Source organism: Cataglyphis hispanica, chromosome 14 (genome assembly GCF_021464435.1).
Source record: "Cataglyphis hispanica isolate Lineage 1 chromosome 14, ULB_Chis1_1.0, whole genome shotgun sequence".
NCBI classification, from domain to species: domain Eukaryota; kingdom Metazoa; phylum Arthropoda; class Insecta; order Hymenoptera; family Formicidae; genus Cataglyphis; species Cataglyphis hispanica.
This window is the reverse complement of record NC_065967.1, coordinates 2254438-2277360: the sequence shown is the minus strand read 5'-3', so window position 1 is coordinate 2277360 and position 22923 is coordinate 2254438. Positions and strand designations below refer to the sequence as shown.

The 22923-nt window shown below is 35.1% G+C and overlaps 1 protein-coding gene across 1 annotated transcript; it reads right to left on the bottom strand.

Annotated features, from left to right (window-relative positions):
* Positions 1-18: 18 nt before the first annotated feature.
* On the bottom strand, positions 19-22221 carry LOC126854539 (bicaudal D-related protein homolog). The gene is made up of 6 exons (XM_050601401.1): positions 21461-22221; positions 20169-20645; positions 4591-4923; positions 3691-3860; positions 2979-3300; positions 19-2866 (listed from the first exon to the last, which is right to left on the bottom strand). Exons 2-6 carry the CDS (start codon positions 20409-20411, stop codon positions 2246-2248), a joined length of 1689 nt encoding a protein of 562 aa, XP_050457358.1. The 5' UTR covers positions 20412-20645; positions 21461-22221; the 3' UTR covers positions 19-2245.
* Positions 22222-22923: the final 702 nt, after the last annotated feature.

Sequence of the window (22923 nt, the reverse complement as noted above, 5' to 3'; positions counted from 1 at the left end):
GAACACAAAAGAGAGATGTTCGCAAAACAGATTTTATTAAATAAATATCGTCACCACAATTGATCAGATCGAAAATTGTACAATTATTATACAGTTTCGACGGTGTGTATATGCTCACATTCGGGGAAAAAGAACTAATGTACAAACGATTCTACATTTGCGATGCCATGTACGCGTGTTTATACAATGCTTACACGTGAAAAATCTCACGTGCTGTAAAACGCGTATCGCATCATTGTTGTGGCCTTAAAGTCGATCATTTGCTAGAGTTTAAAGTATGAAGTATAGGATCCTTAAGGAGCATCGTTGCACACTCGCACACACACACACACACAGTCATTGTTTAATATCGTAAAAACCTTCCAGTGATATTGCACTATCGTTATGTTAAAATATCAGAGATCACGGATGGTTCGATCGACTTTTATCTCTAAATCCTTTTTCTCAATTTTTTTTTTCGATGTATCGCGAATAATTCATTGGTCCCGTTGGACGGAACGATGGACGGATAGCGATTATTCGTTGTCATCGTGATAATTCAATCAGTCATCCAAATATGTGCAGAATCACTTTCATATGCGTAATAGATATACCAATTTATCATTTCGAAGTCTTATAATTCTTTTGCATTGTTATTAATATTCGCAATTTAATCTATTGATAGAATTTAAAATATTTTAATTTTTTTTTTTTAACACGAGCATTGCTTCAAAAACATGATAACGTATTTGCATAATGAAGTAACAATGATGCACAATATTTTTGGAAAGGATTCTCTTTCGATTCTAATATAAGCCACATAGCATATCACAATGTTTCGTATTAATAGTATTTCGATATCTCTTTATATCACGGAAGAAGCGGAATACAAATAACTCGAGTGACTTCGTTCGCGCTTCGTCATCCGATCAGTTGATTTATGTTATTTCGAAAAGGAATAGTTCCGCAAAGATCGTTTTTGCTGTGGAGAATGGTTCGTTCCACGATGATGAGAATTACGCGACGCGTTCTCGTGCGAGAGAAAAAGCGGCTGCGCTTCGACCCTAATCACCGAAACCGTTCGAGACTAGCCGGGATACATTAATCCTTTACACTCTTTCGTCACCTTTCGATAGTTAATTTTTTTTTCTGTCTGAAGTAAGAGTCGTGACCAATCAATATTATCTTTAGTAAAGCTCGATCATAAGCTATGATCGCTCGAATCTTTAGGAATAAAAATAAAATACGATAAAGACGAAATTAAAAAATTAGAAAAATATTTGCAAAAATAAAGTTTCAGAATTAAAAACATATATATATAATTACTTTTTGAAGAAAAGTAATTTATTAATATTTTAATTAGTTAATATTTTTTAAATTAATTTTATATATAAATTTCAATTCCTTGAAGAGAAAACATTGACAAGAATCTTCTATTTTTTTATAAAATAGAGTTATGTATCTTGCTTCCACATAGCAGCATAATGTAAAATGTTATGCCATTAGTATTTTTTGCATCAACAGTCGACGAATTTAAATGATCAGTAATAACAGTTTATGATGAATTACATCGATCGAGCTGCTTGATAAAAAATTTCACGTAAAAACCGCGACTAATCTCAAGTTGAAGATGAAAAATACATTCGCAATAATTTCGTGCGAGAACGATTCGAGAAGAATCGCGATTCATGACTTTCCCTGGTTGAAAAATCGACTAGAGAAAGTGGAATGTTATGCGTCACTTAAATTTCGATTTGTAATCGGTGTCGACACGCGGGCATCAGCATCGATATAATAGACTCCCAGAGATGTTTCATCATGAGTATATAAACATTTGTAACATAAATGTCATGCACCTACATATTCCAATGTTTTATCTCAGGGCAAATCCCTTAAGTCCATATGCATCTAATTCGAGAGCCATTAATCTTAGTCTTTTTAATTGCAGTATCGCCAGTTTAGGATTAATCCAGATTCGACTTCTGTCCATGTAACGCGAGAGCCATGAGAATAAAGTCATTTAGAATGACTTTCGAAGAATGGTAGAAGATAATCTGAAATATTCTTCCTCTCTTCGTCATAATTGAGCTGAGTGTTCATATTTAATCGTATTTAAAATAGTAAATATTCCTAAATTCGCACTATCTTTTCTCTCTCCATTTTATGTCTTTTTCTATAACTGTGCAGGAACCAAAAGTTACAGTTTACATTAATCGCGATCGCTTTAGTTCAATGCAAGGAAGCTATCGCGATTACGTCACTTTCGTCAAAACAGACCGAACATCTTCTTCGCCGGGCCGGTGCTCCTCTTCTTCCTGGCCGGAGCCGACATATCCGAGTTCTCGCCGTTTCTCGTGGCGACGATTTGCGAAGTCGGAGTCAGTTTGCTTCGCACATGTTCGTCCAGGAGCGCTTGCATATCCATCTGCCATTGTTCCAGTTGCTGACTCAGTTCGACTTTCTGCTTGATCGCCTCCTTCAGCTGACTGTCCGCCTGCAGGATGTCTATTCGTGTTCTGGCCAGTTCCACTTCCACCCTGTTTTGCCTGGCTACTGCCTGATCCCGCACCTTGTAAGCCTTTGCCACAATCTCGTCTTTTGTCAATTCAGAGTGCTCGATATCGCACCTGGCTCGGTCGCGTTCCTCCTTGACTCCGCGCAGCTCCGCCTCGCAAACGCTAAGTTTGCTCGTCAGTTCCAGAATCGTATCACCGCGTCGTTTCAGCTCTTCCTCCTGTATCCTGCACTGCTCCCGTGAATGCTCTAATTCCTCCCGTACCCTGTGCAGCTCCACCGCCAATCCAAGTTCACCAGGTGCCCCTCTGCCCGACAACGCAAGATTATAAACCTCCTCGACCAGCTCCAGCAGCGCGCCTGGACAATTCGTCTAGAAAAGAGAATGGTTCGAATTTTTTAATTAAATGCTTGCTTGAATAAATCTGTATTTAATGTTATATTTTTATAATAAAAGGTAAAATTACGCAGAAAAAATCACTCACCGGCGAAGAGTGAGCTTCTCGTCCTTCGGTGTTCACTTCTGGCTCGGAGTTGTTGAGATTGATCACCAGCATAGATTCGTCGCAGTCGCTCTGCAGACCCGAATCGTCTTCACCTCGTCTTAAATGAGCACACAACTCCCTCAGCCTCTTTGTCGCCCTCGCCATTTCCGTCTTCAAACTTCCGTCTTCCTGTTCTTCCAACGAGCTGCCAGTCTCTTCACATTCCATCTCTGCCTGTAGAGATCGCGGTGGCTTTTGTATCGAACCGGAGCGGACCCTTCTTTCTGCCTCGATGGCTGCCAATGCCGATGACAATTCGTCCCTAAAGGTAATAGCATGTATTGTAAAATTATATATGATACATTACAAGGAGAATTTTGAAAACGTTGTTCAAAATACCTTTAGATTCTACGATTATTAAGAGAGTATTTTAACGATTATTAATAATACTTCAAAAGTGCGATCAAGTAAGTACAAAATAGATATCAAAAAAATAATAACAAATATAATATAAGTCAATATAGATACAACGAATGCACTGTCTGCTTGGTATGTTGCTTTTACTCGATTGAAAAACGACGGTCACGTGATCAATTCTTGGGAATTCTCGTGAAAATCGACAAAATCTAACGCCAATCGAGCGTTATCCGTGCGATCGTTAACTGAATCATAATATTGTAGTTGCATACAGATTGTGAATTCTGGGTCTCACCTCTCTTGCTCGGCCACTCTCGCACGGTGTTCCGCCTCGTGGCTGAGCCGTTCCAAGGCCGCGGCTCTCTCCTCGGCTTCCTCGAGAGCTGCGACCGCCCTGGCCCTCTCCTCTCGCAGTTCCAAGGATCGCCTTTCTAGCTCGGTTCTTTGTGCCGATACTAGTTGTACCTGAAATGACGCAGGTAAGAATGTGTGACGCAATATACTAATAGTTTTTTATATTGCAATTTAATTATTATTTTGAGTCTTTGTTTAATTTTAGATTAGGAATTTTTTATTCCCGGAATTGCTTAAAAAATTTAGAAAAGTATGATATAATTTAAGATATAAAGAATATAATTTAGCATATATATAGTAAATGATTTGAAATGCATTTTATTTAAAGATTATATTAGTTTATATATATATATATATATATATATATATATATATATATATATATATACGTAGGACAAATATGCAAATTTTATATACGCTTCATGAATGATTCCTGAAACTCGATATCCGGTTGCTATCGTAAAATGAGAAGGGAGGACGAGGTTAATCGAATCGATCGATCGAAGGTCACGTTTACTTTTATTCAATAACATTTTCTCACAGATTGTATGCGTAAATTCACGTGCGAACATGAGCGCAACAATTACTGGCTTCCTTTTTATGAAAAGAATACTGTGAATTATTCAGCAAGTCCCGCCTGAGAATTGCGTTCGGTTTCTGATAGATAATGATTAATAATGATGACTTCCGTTCCTCCTGGATCGATTAGGAAAAAGGAAATTCTAAGAACTTGTAACATTAACGAATCGAAAAAAAGATGATTATATAAATCCTTTATATGCAAAATAGGATTAATTATATGTAATTATGCCTTGGGTCAAGACCAGAAATTTATATTCACCTCGTCCCTGAGAATCTCCAAGCTGCTGACGTGATCCTGCAGGGTCGTACTCCTGAGAGCGCATTTTTCCCTCAGGACTTTCATCTCGGCAAGCAATTGCTCTTCCTGTCTGGCAGCCTCTCTCAGCTGATCGGCCAGTCTTGTGTTTTGCGCCGTCAATTCCGCAACGAGAGCGGCTTGATCGCGTTCCGCCCTCCTTGCCCTCTCATTTTGCTCCTCCAACTGGTTTCTGAGGGCTTGCACGTCGCCCTGAAGCTCTAAGGCTCTTGCTTCGCTGTCATCTCTAGCTTCCTCGAGTTTCCTTCGCAATAGATGCCTTTCTTGCTCTAAACTCTATGCAAAAATAATTTTTTAAACCATTAGAAAAATGCAAATTTAATATTTCTTTTTTATTAGCAATCTCGATTAAATGTCGATTCAAAAATGTTGACGCAAATTTTAGAGACAATAAAATGTAAGTGATCTCTGTTTTGAAAGAAGCATTTAAACACACAGACGCACAATTCGAAAGGATTACGGCACAAAAACTTGCTGATTATACCTTTCACAAAATTGGTCTTACAGCGCGCAGACGTCATTCGATAAGCTCAGAGAAAAAAAGAAACTCAGCGTATAAGTCAGTGTACATAAATTCACGACGTTTATATTAATGTATATGAAATCAAGATAGTACGCAGAACGAACTAGTGAAAGGAGCTCGTAAATTTATTAACACACAATTAGACACAATTTGACCGCTTAGCCAACTATCTCACTTTTCTTTTCTTTTAAAAATCAAATGTTTTCTAAGAGATGGAAGAAGAGAAAATTTGGTCATTTCTCTTCTAATTATCGCAAAATTAAAGCAAAAAAAGAAGGAGAAAAGTGCTAAGGAAGAGTAAAATTTTTATATTCGGACGTAAGATCGCCTGGCAAGATCTTTGACCGACAAAGGTGCAAACACGATGCTTTTATGCGTAACAAAAGGACACGAGAACTGGTTTCGTCGCGGATACACACGGTATAAGAGCCGACCACATCGCAAGCTGCTTTGTTCCCACATATGGAGTTTCTCAACTTGATGCCTGATAACAAACTCTGCCGCCGGTAATAAGACGCAACAATCGCAAAGCACGGGTAAATTCTAAATAAAATGCATTAACGTTAATTAACTCCATTTACTAAATGAGGCAATTTTGTTAATTACTTGCGATACCAAAAGCTATGTTCGCGCAATCTTATTTGCTTACGGGCATAATGATATGCATATATGATAATGAAGATTGACTAATTTTCGTTTATATATCATGGAAAAGAATTAGTCAATATATATATTTTTGCGTGCAAACATTTAACGATTTAATTAGTATTTCAAAAATATATAAATAGATGTGCTTTAAATATTTTCATATTAATATTCCAATGAGCTTATAAAATTACATTGATAATATTAAAATCTATCATCTGCTTATTCTGAATAATAAGACATATTAAAAGAAGGATCTTTTAAATGCCTTATTGTCTTGTTATTAACAAAAATAAAAGATTGCCAGATCACTGTCAGTCATCAAACGTCTTTATCGTTATGTTCATACAAAATATGTAAAATATATATGTCGCACTTTGTTTACTACGTGCTTCGTATCCGTTTGTATATATACACACATATTATATATCAGTCTCATTACATCTCATATATCATATACACACTCTTTCATACTTTGTTTACTATTTTTATATATGTTTATGTTCGGCTTGAGCATCATATCAGTCTGCTGGCTGCTGTTCCACTTGTAATATTTTGTCTCATTACTATATTTTTTCTTGACAAAAATTGCTTCAATAAAGATTATTATTATTATGTATGGATGTGATATGCTTGTGTATATGTATACGAGAGGTCGAATGGCTTGATGTCGGTTTATCGAGCTAGAAGACATGGCCTTGGTTTCCCATAGTTACTCATCGACCGATCGTCAACATACCCGCAGGTTTACAGTTCACCGATCCCTAAGTCTGCGAGAAAGGCCAACAAGCAAAAGGTAAGTTATTTCGAGAGAGAAGAGAACAAGAAAATCTTCGAGAAATTTTTACATCGTAAAATTTGTATCAATCAAATAATTATTTGCGAGTGGTTTTAAATTTCCAGTTAGCTAATGTTTGCTGTAAAAAATTACGCCCCATATTTGATTTATTCTCTATACAATTATCTTAATTGGCTTTATAAGAGGATTTTGCCTGAAAAGAAGACAAACAGGGAGCCTCTTTTTTTATTAAAAGAAGAAGCTTCTCTTTCTTTGATAAAACATTAAAAATAAATTGAACTTTATACACACACGTTTAATTATATATGTTTAATATAAAACAAAATTGTACGAGAAAATTTTATATTTTTTTTCACGATAAAATTAAGCTGTGTTACAGAGTCCAACTGGGTCAGATGGGTTTAATTGGCTTAGCATAGCGACTACCGCAAACGCGCGCGCACACAAGGAAGCTGCACCCCGCAACTCGCAATCAGCTGTATGAGTCATGAATCTTCCGTTCTCCAAGCAACGACGCCGCTCTAGTTGTGGTTGTGCGCCCATATGTCGTCGTGTAGCATAAATACGCCGCCAGCCAGAAATACCGGTGCTCGTGCAAAAACACGCGAGGTTGAAGTCTCTCGAATGCGATGGATCACACTTGAGACGGATTTTTACGGTCTCCGAACGTTACTTCCTTCGTTGTCGCTCATGATTTATGCAACGAGGCTCTGACGCTTGACAAAGAGAAGTCGCGAATAGCGGCACGAATTATTAAAAAGAAGATATTTGGAAGACTGTTTAGCATTTATTTAAACCATGTTAGAGAAAAATTCTGTTATTTTATGTTCAGTTATCTTGGAACACAGTATATGTAGAGCGCCAAAATTAACCCGAAAGTCTTAATAAATTTTAAGGAAAGGAAAGAAAAATTAGAAAATAAAGACGGCGAACTTACAAAGCGTGTCCTTGTCCGCTTAAGCCTAAACGTGGAAGCGCTACTCGCTTATCGAACATATTACTATCTAATAATATTTATTGCCGATGCAATGAGTCAGAGATCCGTGACCGTCGTCGACGGACGGCGTCACTCGGATCGACGGACCGATCTGCAATTTGCAAAATACAGCATGCCGCACGCGAACGAGGATATATAATTGCATACGGTTGCGTATTTTACCAGCGGTAATTCCGTTGTTATTGGACGATCCTTTCTAAAGTCGTGACTCACGACTCCTGTCTAATTTCCGAACCTCCGCTCGTCCTACTCTTGCGACACGTCGAACGCGGCGTCAGCGTCGATGATAGGAATGACGACATTTCGCGAAATAAAAATTCAGCCGCTGTAAGTTGTCCGTATAACATCGAAAGGAGCCGCGAAACTCGCGACTGGCACGAATGCATTACTGTCTTCGATTTTGTCGGTCATCCTGTTACAAATCATTTTTCGTACCTTTCGTGCATAAGTATAATCAAGATATCACCTTTCCAATAATCTTAAAATTATTTTGATATATTTTTTTGTATGATTTTTTATTTTACTTGTTAAATTTTTTATTTTATTAATTACATACAACATATATTTAACATCTTTTTCATATAATTTCTATAATTCTTAGCATATCAATGCAATTTTTTCAGCATATTAGTGTAAAACTTTTTTTGAAAAATCTCGCCATGTAAGATATGTAAAAATTGATCTGGTCTTTTCAAACAGAATGAAACACTGAGAATTAGAAAATTAAAGAATTGAAGACACCGTTGAATTTCGCAGTCTCGAGTATTTTAACACTTTCGTTTGCTGTCGTAAAGTTGCGATCGCGATGAAATGGATATTTCGTTTTTATTGCAAAACGTGCCGATCCCCGGACCGCATCTAATTCAGTTATACGGTAAGATGAGTGAGACCCCTGTATCATAAATGCCAACGTCTGTTTCAATGGACATTCCTCATCGTTTTCTGCACTGTCAGACCACTATCCCGTTTAAAAGAAAGTGAAACATATGTCTGAGAAATGAGAAACGGCCTAGATGTAAATGAAACTAAAAAAATCTTAAATATGCCAGATATGCCAATGGTATATATTTTTTTTTTAAATTTGAAATATAACCGTGATCATTTTTAATTTATTATCTTTTTATCACGAATCTATTTATCTCTCTCACAATTCCTAGTTGAAGATGCTAATAACTAGTATTTTTCTTAACATATTGCAAAATAAAACTTTTTATAAAAATTTTGCAGTATTTCAAACGAGATGATTATCGCGATCGTGGGAAGAAATCCCGCAATTAATTACCATTATGGCAGTGTGGCCGGTCAGAAGCAGGCATTATTGTATTGCATCTTGTTCACTTTCCCTCGAAGAAAACGATAATGCCAAGTGCGCGGAATTGAAAGGGGCAACAAGGAAGGCAAATGTAAGGAGATCTGTAATCGCGAGGCAATGGCCTGTGACGAGTTCGGTCGAGATATAAGATAGCGCAATCGGGTTCATCTGGATTGTACAATGAATAGACTTTTAACAAAAACCAATAGAAACAATGAAATAGATTCCTTACCGTTAAAAAAAATTTTTTTAATTCAGATAATCCATTATCAGAATAAATGCAATATCTTATAAATTTCCCAGATGTGGAATAATATGCATAAATTCTTTAACGAGGCCCTTACGAAAACCGTTCAATTTCTTAATTTTGGTAATCAATTCTAAAACTTTTATTTTAAAATTTCTATTTAAAATCGTATTTCTTAAAACTTTATACATTTTAATTTCTTCAAATCCGATTTCTCTCTCTCTCTCTCTCTTTCACTCTCTCTCTTTAATCGATTGCGATTGTTGATCAACAACAGCGTAAAATCGCGGATGAATTCATACGCGAACGAGAGCGAAGATAATCAGGACAATTGCATGTAGTTAAACGTTGCATAATTTCTCACTCGGCGCGTTTGTCGGCCGCAACGAAGCATGATCTGAAGAAGAGAGTTAATTAAATCGGTGCGTCTCGCTAATCGATCCTATTATCGCATGTGTGGGAGAAAAGTCGGGGTCGGCAACTCTGTACGAAAAAATTACTATTATGAGGTACGCTCTTGAATTATATTTTACAGCAAAGAAAATTTACAGACATTTTATTCATTATTTAATCTCATTTTTTACTATTTTTAGATATTTCATTAATTAATTATTATTAATTATTTTCTTATTAAATAACAGATTGTTCTTCTTAAAAGATAAAAGACATTCGTATAATGTATGCTAATACATTTTTTCAAAGTAATAATGTCACACATTAATTTTTATAGCATTTTGCAAAATTGAATATACAGATTAATTTATACAAATATAAGAAAAAAGAACTGTACAAATTAATTTATATAAATATAAAAGTAATTCTCGTGCGCAATACGCTCGGCTGAAAATAATTGGACCAGAAAATTTTACGTCATATTATTTAATGTTTATCGAACCGTAATAAATTTCATTTATACCGGACTTGCTTGCGCAATTTTACTAATGAGTGACAAAAATTAGATAGCAGTTGTTACTCTCGTTAATAATGAAGGTACGCCCTATTCGGCCGAGGAAGTTAAAAAAGCGAGTCGCAATGATCAGACACTGAAATGCAAGTCGCAATCGTCATCGCAGCTCGTTTGCACGGGCATTTAATTAAGACGCAATTTGATGATACGTGATAATTACGATAGCTGCAAATGACAGGGGTAGCATCAAAATAATTAATGATTCCATGACGTAAGAAAAAAAAGATAGCAAGCAATACATAATGGCAATTATTCAGCTATATCCCGTGAGTCGGCAATTTTCGGTAATTACATAATTGGCGATATAATAATTATAAATGTTTGAGTTGAAAATTCAATTAACAGATTTTGTTTAATACTTCCCTGTCCCTTCCATTTCTAAATCATAACGTAACCGCGATATATAGAAAAAGAGAATGCAGTTGATTTACAGTTAATCGACGTTAATCGACTGTAAAGCTTGCATGATCTACCGTTCCTTATAAATATCCCTATTCAATTATAATATAATCAGTTTTATCTCAGAATAAATATATATTATTAATTTAGATACCGTTAATCATTAATATTATAATAAACATTTCTGTTGAATTTTCACATATAAAATTAAAAATGAATTAAAGTAAAAAAAGATAATTACTCTGTTATGTAAATTTTTACCGTTTGTCTTATCATAAAAAGAATCGTAAAATATATTAAAAGTTAAATATAGTCAATTAACACTGGTACAATAAATAATTCTGACGAGTCATATGGCAAGATGAGCTAACACGAATTAAAATTATATAGATAAAATACGACAGATTATTATTAAATAGCCGATGTGAAAGGAGATATTATGATTAAAGAAATTACGCAAGGATGTACACTATTCATTATTAATATGATCACTCCTCTTACAATGGTAAATAACAGTAAATGTGATCATTTATTTATTTACTAGAAGTTTACAAAACACGCGTGACTCACATAATTAAATCGCCACGTTGACCAATAAAATTCACGTCGTTAGCACTTTCATAAGTCTTTCAAGGTTGCGCCGTTCTTTTTGCGAACCTCTTGTCTTAAGAACTTTGTATGCTCAATGATAAATATCTTATCTTATCAAGTCAATTCAAATAAGTCACACTAACATATGTTCGATAATGGGAAATTTTCAAATATCGCAAAGACAATAGATAAAAATTCAAACTCAGAAAAGAGAGAGGAAGAGAGAGAGAGAGAGAGAGACTTGATATCGAATAAAATAATTCTAGTATGTTGAGTAAAAAGATTGAATTTTCCTTTTTGAAAATAAATATAATATTTTGTTAAAAATTAAGAAGCATTTTCCAAACAGTTTTTCCAGGAGTGTAGATCGCGCTTTTGTTATTTCATCATTTTATCAAATTGGATACAGATCGGAACAGATGACAATTTTGACAGCAAGAAATAGAAGAGAATTTTATTCGCGATAGCGAAATTTTTTTGCGAGAAAAATCCAGTTTAAATAAATGGGTTAATAAATAGGTTGTTATATATATCGTCGAGATTGTCGATTAGGAATGCAATAGCTATTAAAATTCTACGGTATTTTATTTTATGAACTAATTTTTATTTATCGATGATTTTATTTTCGACATTGTTGATATCGAATATCACTTAAAGGAAGATATAACATGACACTCGATATATCTTGATTGCCGCAACGCTCACGTTTCTCGAGGTCACGAGTGAAAACAAGAAACTGGATTCTCTCTCGGACTAATATTTACTTAAATTATGATTTACGTTAATGAAATATGTATATTCAAACGCAATAACGAAATACTACTGACGATATACTCGAAATAATATGCGAATCGTGCATTGTTGGTGCGTGCATTTTTCTCGCGCGACTTACTTTCCGTGCGCGCAAGTTCTCATTGCGTCCATACGCGAATAACATTACTTAAGAATAAGAAATTGCAGAAGAATCAGGCCAGTCGAGTCATATAAACAATGAAAAAAGTAAGAAGAAAAAATGCCCTGGTTTCCTCCGTTATATTCCTCACATATTGTCACTATTTTATGTGATAAGCCGCGTTACACAGAGAACGAAAGGCATGGAGGATCATATATCGAACTGTAATGCAATATCGGTGTGTATATAAGCTTGTATATAAGCATTGTATAAAAATATAATAATTTTTAAAAAAATGGTATTTTTTGATAAATCAATATATAAAATACTTCAATAATTATTTTATAATTATATTTTATAAGTATATTATAATTTAGCCTTAAATGATATATATTTTTATTAAGATAATGTCTCCATTTATTTTTATAAGAAAAAAACTGTAAATTAAGATATACATTGATATATTAGATACACACACAATTTTTTCTTTTTTATTTGTAGAAAAATAATAATTTTTTATATTTATGAAAGATGTATTTAATGAAGCTTTCTATCAACTCTTTTTCTCTTTTTCTTTGTCTCTTTAATATAATCAGTATTGAATAACTTTGTGGTTTTTAATGACGAAACGTATTATGTTTCGTCATTAAAATGTTGGTACATTTCTTAGTGATCTCTCTAGTATCTGTAATTGAAAGATGACGGTGAGACACCTGGTATAAATAGCTAGTGTGAGAGCACGTGTATACAGGAATTCCGTTATTCCAGCGGAGACACGTCGCGATTCCGCGTGCGGTATCACACGAGGGCGCGAGGTGCAATTAGATTCGTGAGAACAATGAAAGGATTACTCGCACGTTTCCGACTATAACGGCCACGGATCTCTAATTGGCTTCTCTTTGCTCTTTCTCTCTCTCTCTCTTCGACTCTATCTCTCTCTATTTTTTGCGACGATAAATTACAGCTGAGATTTATCGCATTACGTTATTCCGATTATTCTCACTCGTGTTGCATATCACAACATTCCGCCCTTATCGTGTCTTGTGTCGATATATAAAAATGACAATCAATCAAATGTGAGTCGTATATAACGGTATTTATATATAGCGTTACGGTTTTGCAGCGATGAGGAGAAATTAGCCTGAGAGAAGGGCTAAAATAATTATTCTAACCCGTCACTTAACGATATCCAAGTGTTAACTTTTGATTACGGATTAAACGATTGCATATCTATTTTTTGAAATAATAATTACTCGCTTAATTAAAATCAAGGATAATTTTTAACCTTTGTAATCCTGGGAACTGTGCGAAAAATCATAGATTATCGTAATACATTTAAATGGAAGATGATATCTTCAATCGCAATGCAATTAGCGATTTTATCACGAGATTTCAACTTTCTATGAATCAAAGTGACAATCATGATGATTACTAACGTTTAAAAAATATCTTTCGCTGGATGTTTAAACGCCCAAGTAACCATCGTCAATAGAGACGATCACGACATCTTAAATACCACCATCGCGTGCATTTCGAAAATATTGATATAAATATAAATATAATTATTGGTCTCGAATCGAAAAGAAAAAATTATTTATAAATTACATAGACGGGAAGTAAAGAGATCTCTTTTCAGGTTGATCATTTCTTTTATTAATATTACATCGCGAGCGACGTAAATTATTCCGCCTTTCTAAACCTACTTTAGAAAAAAAGAAAGAAAAGTAAAGCAATATAAGTATAATAAATTTTCTCTATTGTGTCGTCACGAATAATGTGGAAAAAAAAAGCGGTCTCGTCGTACAAAACAATCACGATGCAACTTTGTAAACGCAACTATTGTGCTGTCGCGAGACCAAACGCGAGAGCGCAAGGAAAGGCAAAGAGGGTGGAACGTTCCCCTCGAGGGTTCCGACCGCTAACGGTCTACTTTTTTTCGAGGCCTTCCGGCCCGCTTTGTGCCGATCCCGCACGTCGTCTTTCAACACGCCGACCTCTTCTTGTTTGCTTCTGCAATTAACCCTGCGTGGTTGAGGACTATTATTGCGTACCGATATGAATCGCGTCACGGCCTGGAACTCGGTCTGAAGAACTGAACTGGGTCAGGATTTTTCAGGAACAAAATGTACGACATTTAGGTGACAATGATTGGAAAGCAAAAGAATAATATATATTTTATGAAATTTCAATCATAAAAGTTATAATAACGTTTCATTCCTCCACCTGCCTCCAACTTTCAATTAAGCACGAATTCCGAACTGACAAAATTAATTAATTAATTCTATTCCAGTTTGAATTCTTGAATAAATTGCCATGTAACAATCAAATTAAAAATAGAGCGATCAAAGTAGAAAAACTTTCATACGTTTGAAATCATGATACGTTGTTACTATCGCTGCGCTTGATCCTCGTGCATTGCAAAAAGAGAAACAAAGAGAGATAGAAGGATATCATTTCCTGATACAAAGAGAAATCTTCGAACTTCATGACCGAATGGATTTCCTTTTCGTAAGCATTCGTGCGAGGCACGAAAGGCACCAAACGGAAATGCTCGCACCTGGATAACAACTCGAGAACATTAATCTGCTCATATGTGCGTGTATAAGCGTGGATTCTAAAAAAGGCGACTTTTCCTGGCGAGAAAAAAGTCATAAAAGAAAAGTCACGTTTCTCCCTCGCCGCATTAAATATTTCAAATGAAAGGCAAGGTCCATAATCGTCTAATCGTGATCCTAACGACCGCTTCCCTTCGCTCTGATGCGCCGACGTTTGACTTATTATAGCATACTTGAGAAAACTACAGGTCGCGAACGCGACTAGGACGGGCCGAACGTGACTTCATTTACATCACATTCCGTTTCTCTCTCCGCTTGAGACCATTGGCCGGAACCATTGTGTGTTCTTTCATTGCATAACAAATTCTGCCACCGTCCATTGGAAACAATGAATTACAGGTGGGGAATTATCTACATTATACTTCCTCTGCATAATTTTATTTTGCTATTCTCGCCATATATATATATATATATATATATATATATATATATGTATTACTGTTTTAATCCAGAATTATGTAAAAATGAAATGCTGTGCATTATGAATTATTGCTGTACGAGTCTTGAAAGTAAAAACAAAGAAAAATTAAGAGATTGAGATATGAGAAAATACCTAATTTTCCAATTCATTAAGAAATAAAAAAATTGAGATAAAGTATTTGGAATAAAAATTGTGATAAATTAACGTTTTAAAATATTACGAATACAATATTCTAATCTTGGCTCTCTTTTCCAAACAACATATGCGATACGCCTATATCGACTTTGTGATACTTTCACGCATCTCACGCTTAATTAGCACACACATTAGCATGAACATCTCAAGGTTAATGGGTGATCTGAATATTTATCGTGAACCGAGTGATTGCCAGGTTGATGATGTGAAGGTACGGAGCGTGGAATCTCGGCTTTCTCGGTGAAGAAGCGCATCCTCTGCGTGCTCGTGCATAGTCGCATGTACAAGAGTCGCTTTTTATCGATCGGCACGGATCGTTACCGAGAGCTACCTGCGCTAAACCGAACAGTCCGCTTTCAGGCGGCCAATTATACAACGGCGAGCATTATCCAGCGACTTGATTCGGCTTTGTTACGACTCGCGATCGCGACCCATTTCTCCTTGTCTCGCGCAAAAGCACGCTCGTCGGAATGAAAGTGGAACTTTGACGAAAGCGCGCATTTTTGTCCGCTTTACAAATTGCTCAATTTACAAGCAGGAGAGAATCTTGAAGATTTTCTCGATGGTAGATGATGATCGCAAACGATCCACCAGCTGTCAGCCAGTGTTAATTAACGCGATCGTAAATTAAGTAAGTCGGAAAGTGGCATAATACGCGACTCTCAAAATTTCCATTGAATTGAGTACAAATGAATTTAATGTTTTCGCTAAGTGAAAATCCGACGATTAATCACTAAATTTTTATTTAATATAAATTAATATAATTGATTAATAATTAATAAATAGTAATAATAATATCGTGTCTCCGCGCATATTAAAGTTGCTTAAATCAACCGCACATCTATAAAGGATGAGAACATATTAAAAATCTGGAATAACTCGTATTTATTAGTAATTACAGGAAGAAAATTTTTGCACTACTGACGTTTGTAGTCATTCCGTGAGGAACACATTAATTATACGCGCTCGTGATTTACCGTTCGACATAACTGATAACAAGTGACGAGTCAGAATGACCAAGATTCGGTCGCACGAGGAAATGATCGTCTTGACGATTCGCGACGCTTTCGATCAGTGCGATTGTATAAGAAACCGCGATTATTCCATATGCGAGCGTGACGAGTTCTTTAATTAAAGACAAAACCGGAAACATCCGTCTGAAAAAAATTATCGTCTTCATGCTTAATATTTTACGCATGCAACGCGAGCACACGCGCTTTCAGCAAACGGTGATCTCGCGTGTAGACGCATTACTATAGGCAAGCGTCATAGATAACGTGACGTTAAGCAGGTGCACGTGAATAATAAATTCGCGCGGTGACTCAATAGACATTACTCACCATTATTGAATAACATTTTAAATAGTCGTATTGTCAGAAAACAAGAAAGAAAAAAATAAATATTCATTTTATTTAAATAGTCGTATTGTCAGGAGAAACAAAAAAATTATTTCTTGAATATAATATTCGCGATAGTCTAAATAAAAAAAAAAACCAAATTAATATAATATTGTAAGTTAATGAAACAAGCATTTGAATAATAATGTTAGAGATTTAAAAGATGAGAAGTGACAAAATTTCTAGGATTTCCTTTGCTTTGTACGCTTATGTTTTATGTGAATTGAAGAGATCTGCCTGCAAGAAAAATAATTATATCCGGAAATAAAATGGAAGTCACATACTGTCATTTGGAAGAAAGTTGCTATCTCCTTGAATGCACAACTGCATCGTAGAGGCAATGTTGTAGATTATTCCCGATCTCTTTTCCTTTTCTCCGATAGTCACATTATATATTAATATTCTTATTCTTGTGTATTAATGTATTAATTATTATTAATAAATTTGTTTTTCTCATTCATTCTTTGTATATATATATATATATATATATATATATATATATATATATATATATATATATTAATTATATATACACAAAGTATAAATGTAATGTATATAATGTATACAATGTATAATTATATTAATATTATCTATAAAAATTTATATTAAAAATTAATATTATTTATAATAATTTATAATTATTATTAATGTATTAATATATTAATTACATTGTTTTTGTTTTTTTTTTTTATATTTAGTTATCGAAGTAGAAACGTTATGTTTTTATGTCTTCTAATTTGTTTTGCATTTCTCATTATTAAATCCTTGGCACTTGCTATATGATAACGGGTAATTGTTCAGATCCTATTTAAAGGACACGCATAGACCTCCTATACGGAGGTCAAAAATAAAGCGACAGGCAAAACGCGGAAAGATAGGAGAACATGAGTAGGCAGACGCAGACAGAGCGTAGTGCCGGGTATTGTCTCTGAGGCCGTTGTTGCTTAAGTGGCTTGTTTCCACGCTTTCGTGGCTTTCCTTGGTCGTCCTGATAGGAATCGTGTTGTCCATGTAGAAAATTCGAAGCTCGCTAACCGCGCAAAAGTTATTTATTATTTTAGAACTCAACTTAGAAAAATCTTCAATTACGCCAACGGTTTGAATTATTTATAAAACGCTAGCACTAACTTTGTTATATCTTGCGAGAATACAGTTTGAGTTATACAAAGAAAGGGAAAGCCCAATTAACAATATTAATAGTTACAAGTGCACTTATTTCGTTTAACGTTAACGCTAACAAAATTTACGAGAAAAGTATGATAATAGAGAAAAACAGCAGAATGATAAAGAAATAAATGCGTAGATTTGAAATTTCTTGTTCCAGACTGTGAAGAATTCAGTAGAGCACATCGCGTTCTCTCGCTTGTCGAAAATAATCGTAATTTATGGTACTTGCAATGGACAAGTTCAACCGTATCTATGAATTACAATTTTGACTGCACCATATTGTTGCATTGAAAAAAATAAAAGTGCGTTTGAATTTTAAAGTCATGCGCCAATCTCTGCAATATTTGCGAAGAAACGTTCGCGTAATTTTCTATTGATGACTTTCGTTATTTTTTCTTTTTCTTTTCCTTTTCGATTCGCTTCTTGCGGAGGAGAAAATTGCCATTGCAAGAAACACATACGCAATACAATACCAATATTTAGTATTGTAAATGAATAGTCTTGGAGGCGGACGCGAGTAACCCTAACCGTCTCGCTTGGACGTTTCAGGACGGCTCACGAATGCCGTCTCTCAGAAAGGCATGAAGAAAAAAAAGGAAACGAATTGTTTAAGATAATTAAAAAGAAGTTTGAAACAAAGCTAATTATACGATGAGAGAAATTTAGTTTATTCTAGTTTAACGATGACTAATACAGCACGAAGAAAGTTAAAAAAGTATATTATGATATAATTCTTTGGGGTGAAAATATTCTTCATTCGACAATTGTTGCTACGTTAATTTAAAACGTAGATTAGAAAAAGAAATCATAAAATATGATAAAGAAAGCGGTTTGTATTTTTTCAAAAATTTATTTATTTTATTTTTTTTTTATTTAGAATAAAGGACCATTTCTTTGGATGATTATTAGTTATTATACTAGTTTCTGAAAATTATTTAATTCTCTCTTTTATCGTGTTTTATCGGGCTCCTAATTGGGTGTATACCTTCTGTTTCTCGAACGACAGATGGAAGTAGATTTTCGAGTTCCGCCTTATCGATTTACGTAATCGACGGGCTGCGTGCTCGCACACATCGCTGGCAGCAAATTTTCCGTAGAACGAACGGCGTAATGTTGGAAAGCGACTGTGTCCGTTAGACACGAAGGTGAAAATTTCCGCCCGGTTGGCGTTAGAATGTCTCTCGTCTTACGATTGTCCATCGTGAGGCTTTTCTATTTTCAGTTAAAGTTAAAAAAAAAAAAACTCCAAGAATTTTTGTTCAGGTGTTATCTGCACTTCTCTATCGTTACTTCATAATAGTAATTGATAAACATAATTTACAATAGTACAATTGATGTGTCATTGCGATCAATGACAAATCGAATGATAATTGACATTTGCAACGAGACTGATAGCGACACATTTTATAATTTTGTATTGTGCGAGTGGAATATTCTACAAGGACAAAACGAGAGATCTTTATCTTAAATAACGAGAGATATTTTAATTTCAATAGAAAAAGATGATTTATCCTTATGCAATTATCAATTTTATCAATCAGATAAGATGTGTTGCAGTAATAAGCGCAGTTATCAGAAAAACAGCGTTTTTAATCAAGATAAGTGGATTCTCGAAGAGTCGAACGGTGTTTATATCATGAGTGAGTCATTTCACCTTTGTTTATCGTTTTGTAATAAAACGGGCGGCAGTGTAACATAAGATATAAAATCGAAGGGAAGACAGAGCTAACGCTCGCGAAAGTGGAGCACCGATTGCACGCGTAGCTATGCATATGTACATACATGCAATCGTGCACAACATATGGATTGCATTATGTAGGTATATACGAAAGCAGACTCTTGGCGCTATATGTTTCTCATAAAAAATTATTTCCTACCTATGTTTTCTTCTACAAAGATGTTGCAAATGAGGAAAGCAAAATTTACCTCGTTAAAACTACTGCGATATAGAAAGAGACTGCGTTTAATTATTTTTTATTAAATTACATAAACGAGCAAAATATTATGTAAGCGTAATTATTGTTGCAAATGATAAATCATCCGTATATTTATGTATTTCATTACTTAAGTGAAAACGCTAAATTGTTTTCATTAACTTTTCTTTCTCTTTGTTTGCAGCATTTTGTAAATTTTAGATACTTGCAAATAAATGATTTTATTTTAGTGTCTTTTAAATCAATATTTTAATTTTTTACCGTTTATTTGATTATATCCAACAATTAAAAGACGTGAATAATAATTCTATTGTTTATATTCAGTTCTAAATTATATTACTTTTTTCCTGAACTAAATTAGATGAAAATACTCGTACAATTAAGTAAGGAAAATATTTTTACGCAATATTCTGTACTCACTTCCAATTTGGTGGAATATTCCTCAGCTAAGGCCTCGGCCTGCTTCGTTAGCTCTTGATTCCTCTCGAGCAAAGCTTTGCCGAGTTCAGCGGCCAAGACGAGGTCTCTCTCGCGTTGCTTCAGTAGCTCGGTGGGGTCCTGCACAACGTCCTCGTGATCCAACGAGTGTCTCCTCGCCTGAAGATCCGATATCATGTCTTCCAGAACGTACGGTTCTGTCTGATTGTCCTTCTTGGGTAGCATCGCGAATTATTGGCGTTCCACTCACGGCACAGCACAGCGAACGTCACTTCTGCCCCGTTTCGCGAATTAAACTTGCGTATTTCAATCGATATAAAACACTCAGATGAATACTCCGGCACACGTCAGACGCATTTGATACGGAGATAACGTTCGTGATGTCGTCACAATCGACTCTCCCTCGTGGACGTCGAACAATCGTGCGTGAACAGCGCCGAGCTATTGGGCGCCATTGATCTGAAATCAATTAAATTCGTATTTTCACTTTTGACGCATAAAGCGCCGATAAGGTAACGTTCAGGTACAAGATGTTCGAAAATTTGACAAACAAAATCTCTGAAACTCAAAAAACCGAGCTTTATGAAAACGTCTACATTAGTTATTTTGATTATCGCGACAAGGAAACAATTTCTGCCGAGCACGTATTGGCAGATTATCACGAATGATAAGAAAACAGAAATAAAGCACATACATGCATCACGCCTGCCAATACATCTCATCGCAAAACAATAAAATATCTTCGTGCACCACGATTGAATATAAATCATTATAAGAGACAGGATTTATGCAATCGTAAATATCATAAATCGTAAATCTTATCACTTGTGTGCTCATACTTTTCTATCAGAAATTATAAGAAATAATAATATTTAAGATAATTTATTAATTATAATTATAAGCAGAATTTATATTTTCCAAGTAAAACTTTGATATGAAATATATCCAACATATGTTAGTTATGAAATGTTTATCAATAAAAGATTCTGTTCTTTTTTTTATATATTTTAATTACTTTAACAAAGATAAAATATTTATATGTATTAATAATACTCACAAAAAATAAGTATTAGATGTATTAAATCAGTATTTCTTTTTTTTTATAATCCATTCCATTATTGAAAAAAAAAAAAACCATGAATATCATCGGCTTAACATCCGCAAAAATCTTTTCACAGTTTATCTGGATCGCGATTCAAAAGTCGTCGAGCCGTCTGGCAACCGCGTAAAGCACGCGATCGAAGAACCCCATGGATAACGCATAACGCACTCACCTTTAAACTTACGCGAATCACAATAGATCGTTGACGATTTTTTCGTTGAATTTTTTTCTCGAATATCGCGCTTCTTCGTCAATCGCGCTCGATCGCTACCGGAGGCGAACGGCCGCCCTGACATTGCGCTCAATGCACTTGTAATCGTACAGATGTAAGATGTAGACAGATCGTTCCATCACTGTTGACATCATCACCGCTGTCGAAGAAGACGATTCTCCGCAAGTGCAACGCACCATTGCACCTCTATTCGAAGATATCGATCGCGGAAGCTTTACCGCGTTATCGATCTGTCGGTTGTCACTTCTTCGGCGCTTTTTACACTTAACACATCGTAATTCACTATTACATATTCCCCGAGCGAAGGGCCTATTATTACGGATACGCAATTCGCTAATTCGCGAATTGTCCCCGTTACTCGAAACAAGGTCAGTAGAGTGGAAAGTCTGGCGAATTGCGACACAATAATACGCTTTGTTCGCCTATTTACTAAACATCCAGGTGCGAATTTACGTGGGCTTGATCAGTATTGTGAGATCCGAGATATGAAGATCGATGATTCTTGAGTGCTGCTTAAAATAAGGACTCTACGGTCCTTCATTTAGTCGCATGATCAAAGTCCGCATTTGGTTTAACTTCATCATAGGAGGAATCATCAAAAAAAAATCAATGGTTCCTAGACACTGTACTGTTCATTCCAGAATAATAAAATAAAAATCTTCTCTATTGAGATCAAGTTAAAGATTTTCTTGTGCATCTCGTTTATCCGCTCCTGCAAGAAAAATTAGAAAATTTTTTACCGCTATCATCATCGCTCGTACAAATTATTTTGACGCGTATAAATTATTTCGAATTAATATCGACTTTCGACTATGATGTTATATCCCGAATATTAACATTTCAAGAGAGGCACTCCTATGTTTCTATACGAATTAACTCGTAATACATATGATGTAACGTGTTATTTTTGTTTTAGGTATACAATTAATGAGTCACCATCAAAAGACAAAAGACTGACATTCACTTTACTGACATTTTAGAGAAATCGTCTTTTACGTGAAAAAAAATATATATAATAGTGTTTATTAACGTTAAGCCTCAATTTTGAAACGTATTCAAGTGTATCCAAGTTTCTGTTTCAGGACAAGTTTCACCATAAGCTACGCGAAACCTAGTCGATTCTAGGCTTCAATATTTTTAATTTTAGTTTATTTCAACTCGCAAAAAAAAAAACAATATATTAGAATCGAGTCGACCGAGCGGACGTGGGTGGATTTAATCGCACATAAATTTCGTTGACACACACGGGCCACTTAAAAATTAATTCGCGCAAATCAATCCGTGCATGCGTAGGAGTTCCGTATATATGCGCATTCTATGTATGACTACGATATAGAAATCCGCGAAGCAATTGCATCGCATTATCCTTGAATATATATAATAACAACAAAGCGATTCCAATG

Bases quoted from the DNA above. Each gene is read 5' to 3' on its own strand.
- LOC126854539 (XM_050601401.1), bottom strand. From the start codon at position 20,411: ATGCTACCCAAGAAGGACAATCAGACAGAACCGTACGTTCTGGAAGAC. The intron at 3,861-4,590 runs GTGAATATAAAT...GCGTCATTTCAG, and splicing joins TGGAGATTCTCAGGGACGAG to GTACAACTAGTATCGGCACA. The intron at 2,867-2,978 runs GTGAGTGATTTT...TCTCTTTTCTAG, and splicing joins GAGAAGCTCACTCTTCGCCG to ACGAATTGTCCAGGCGCGCT.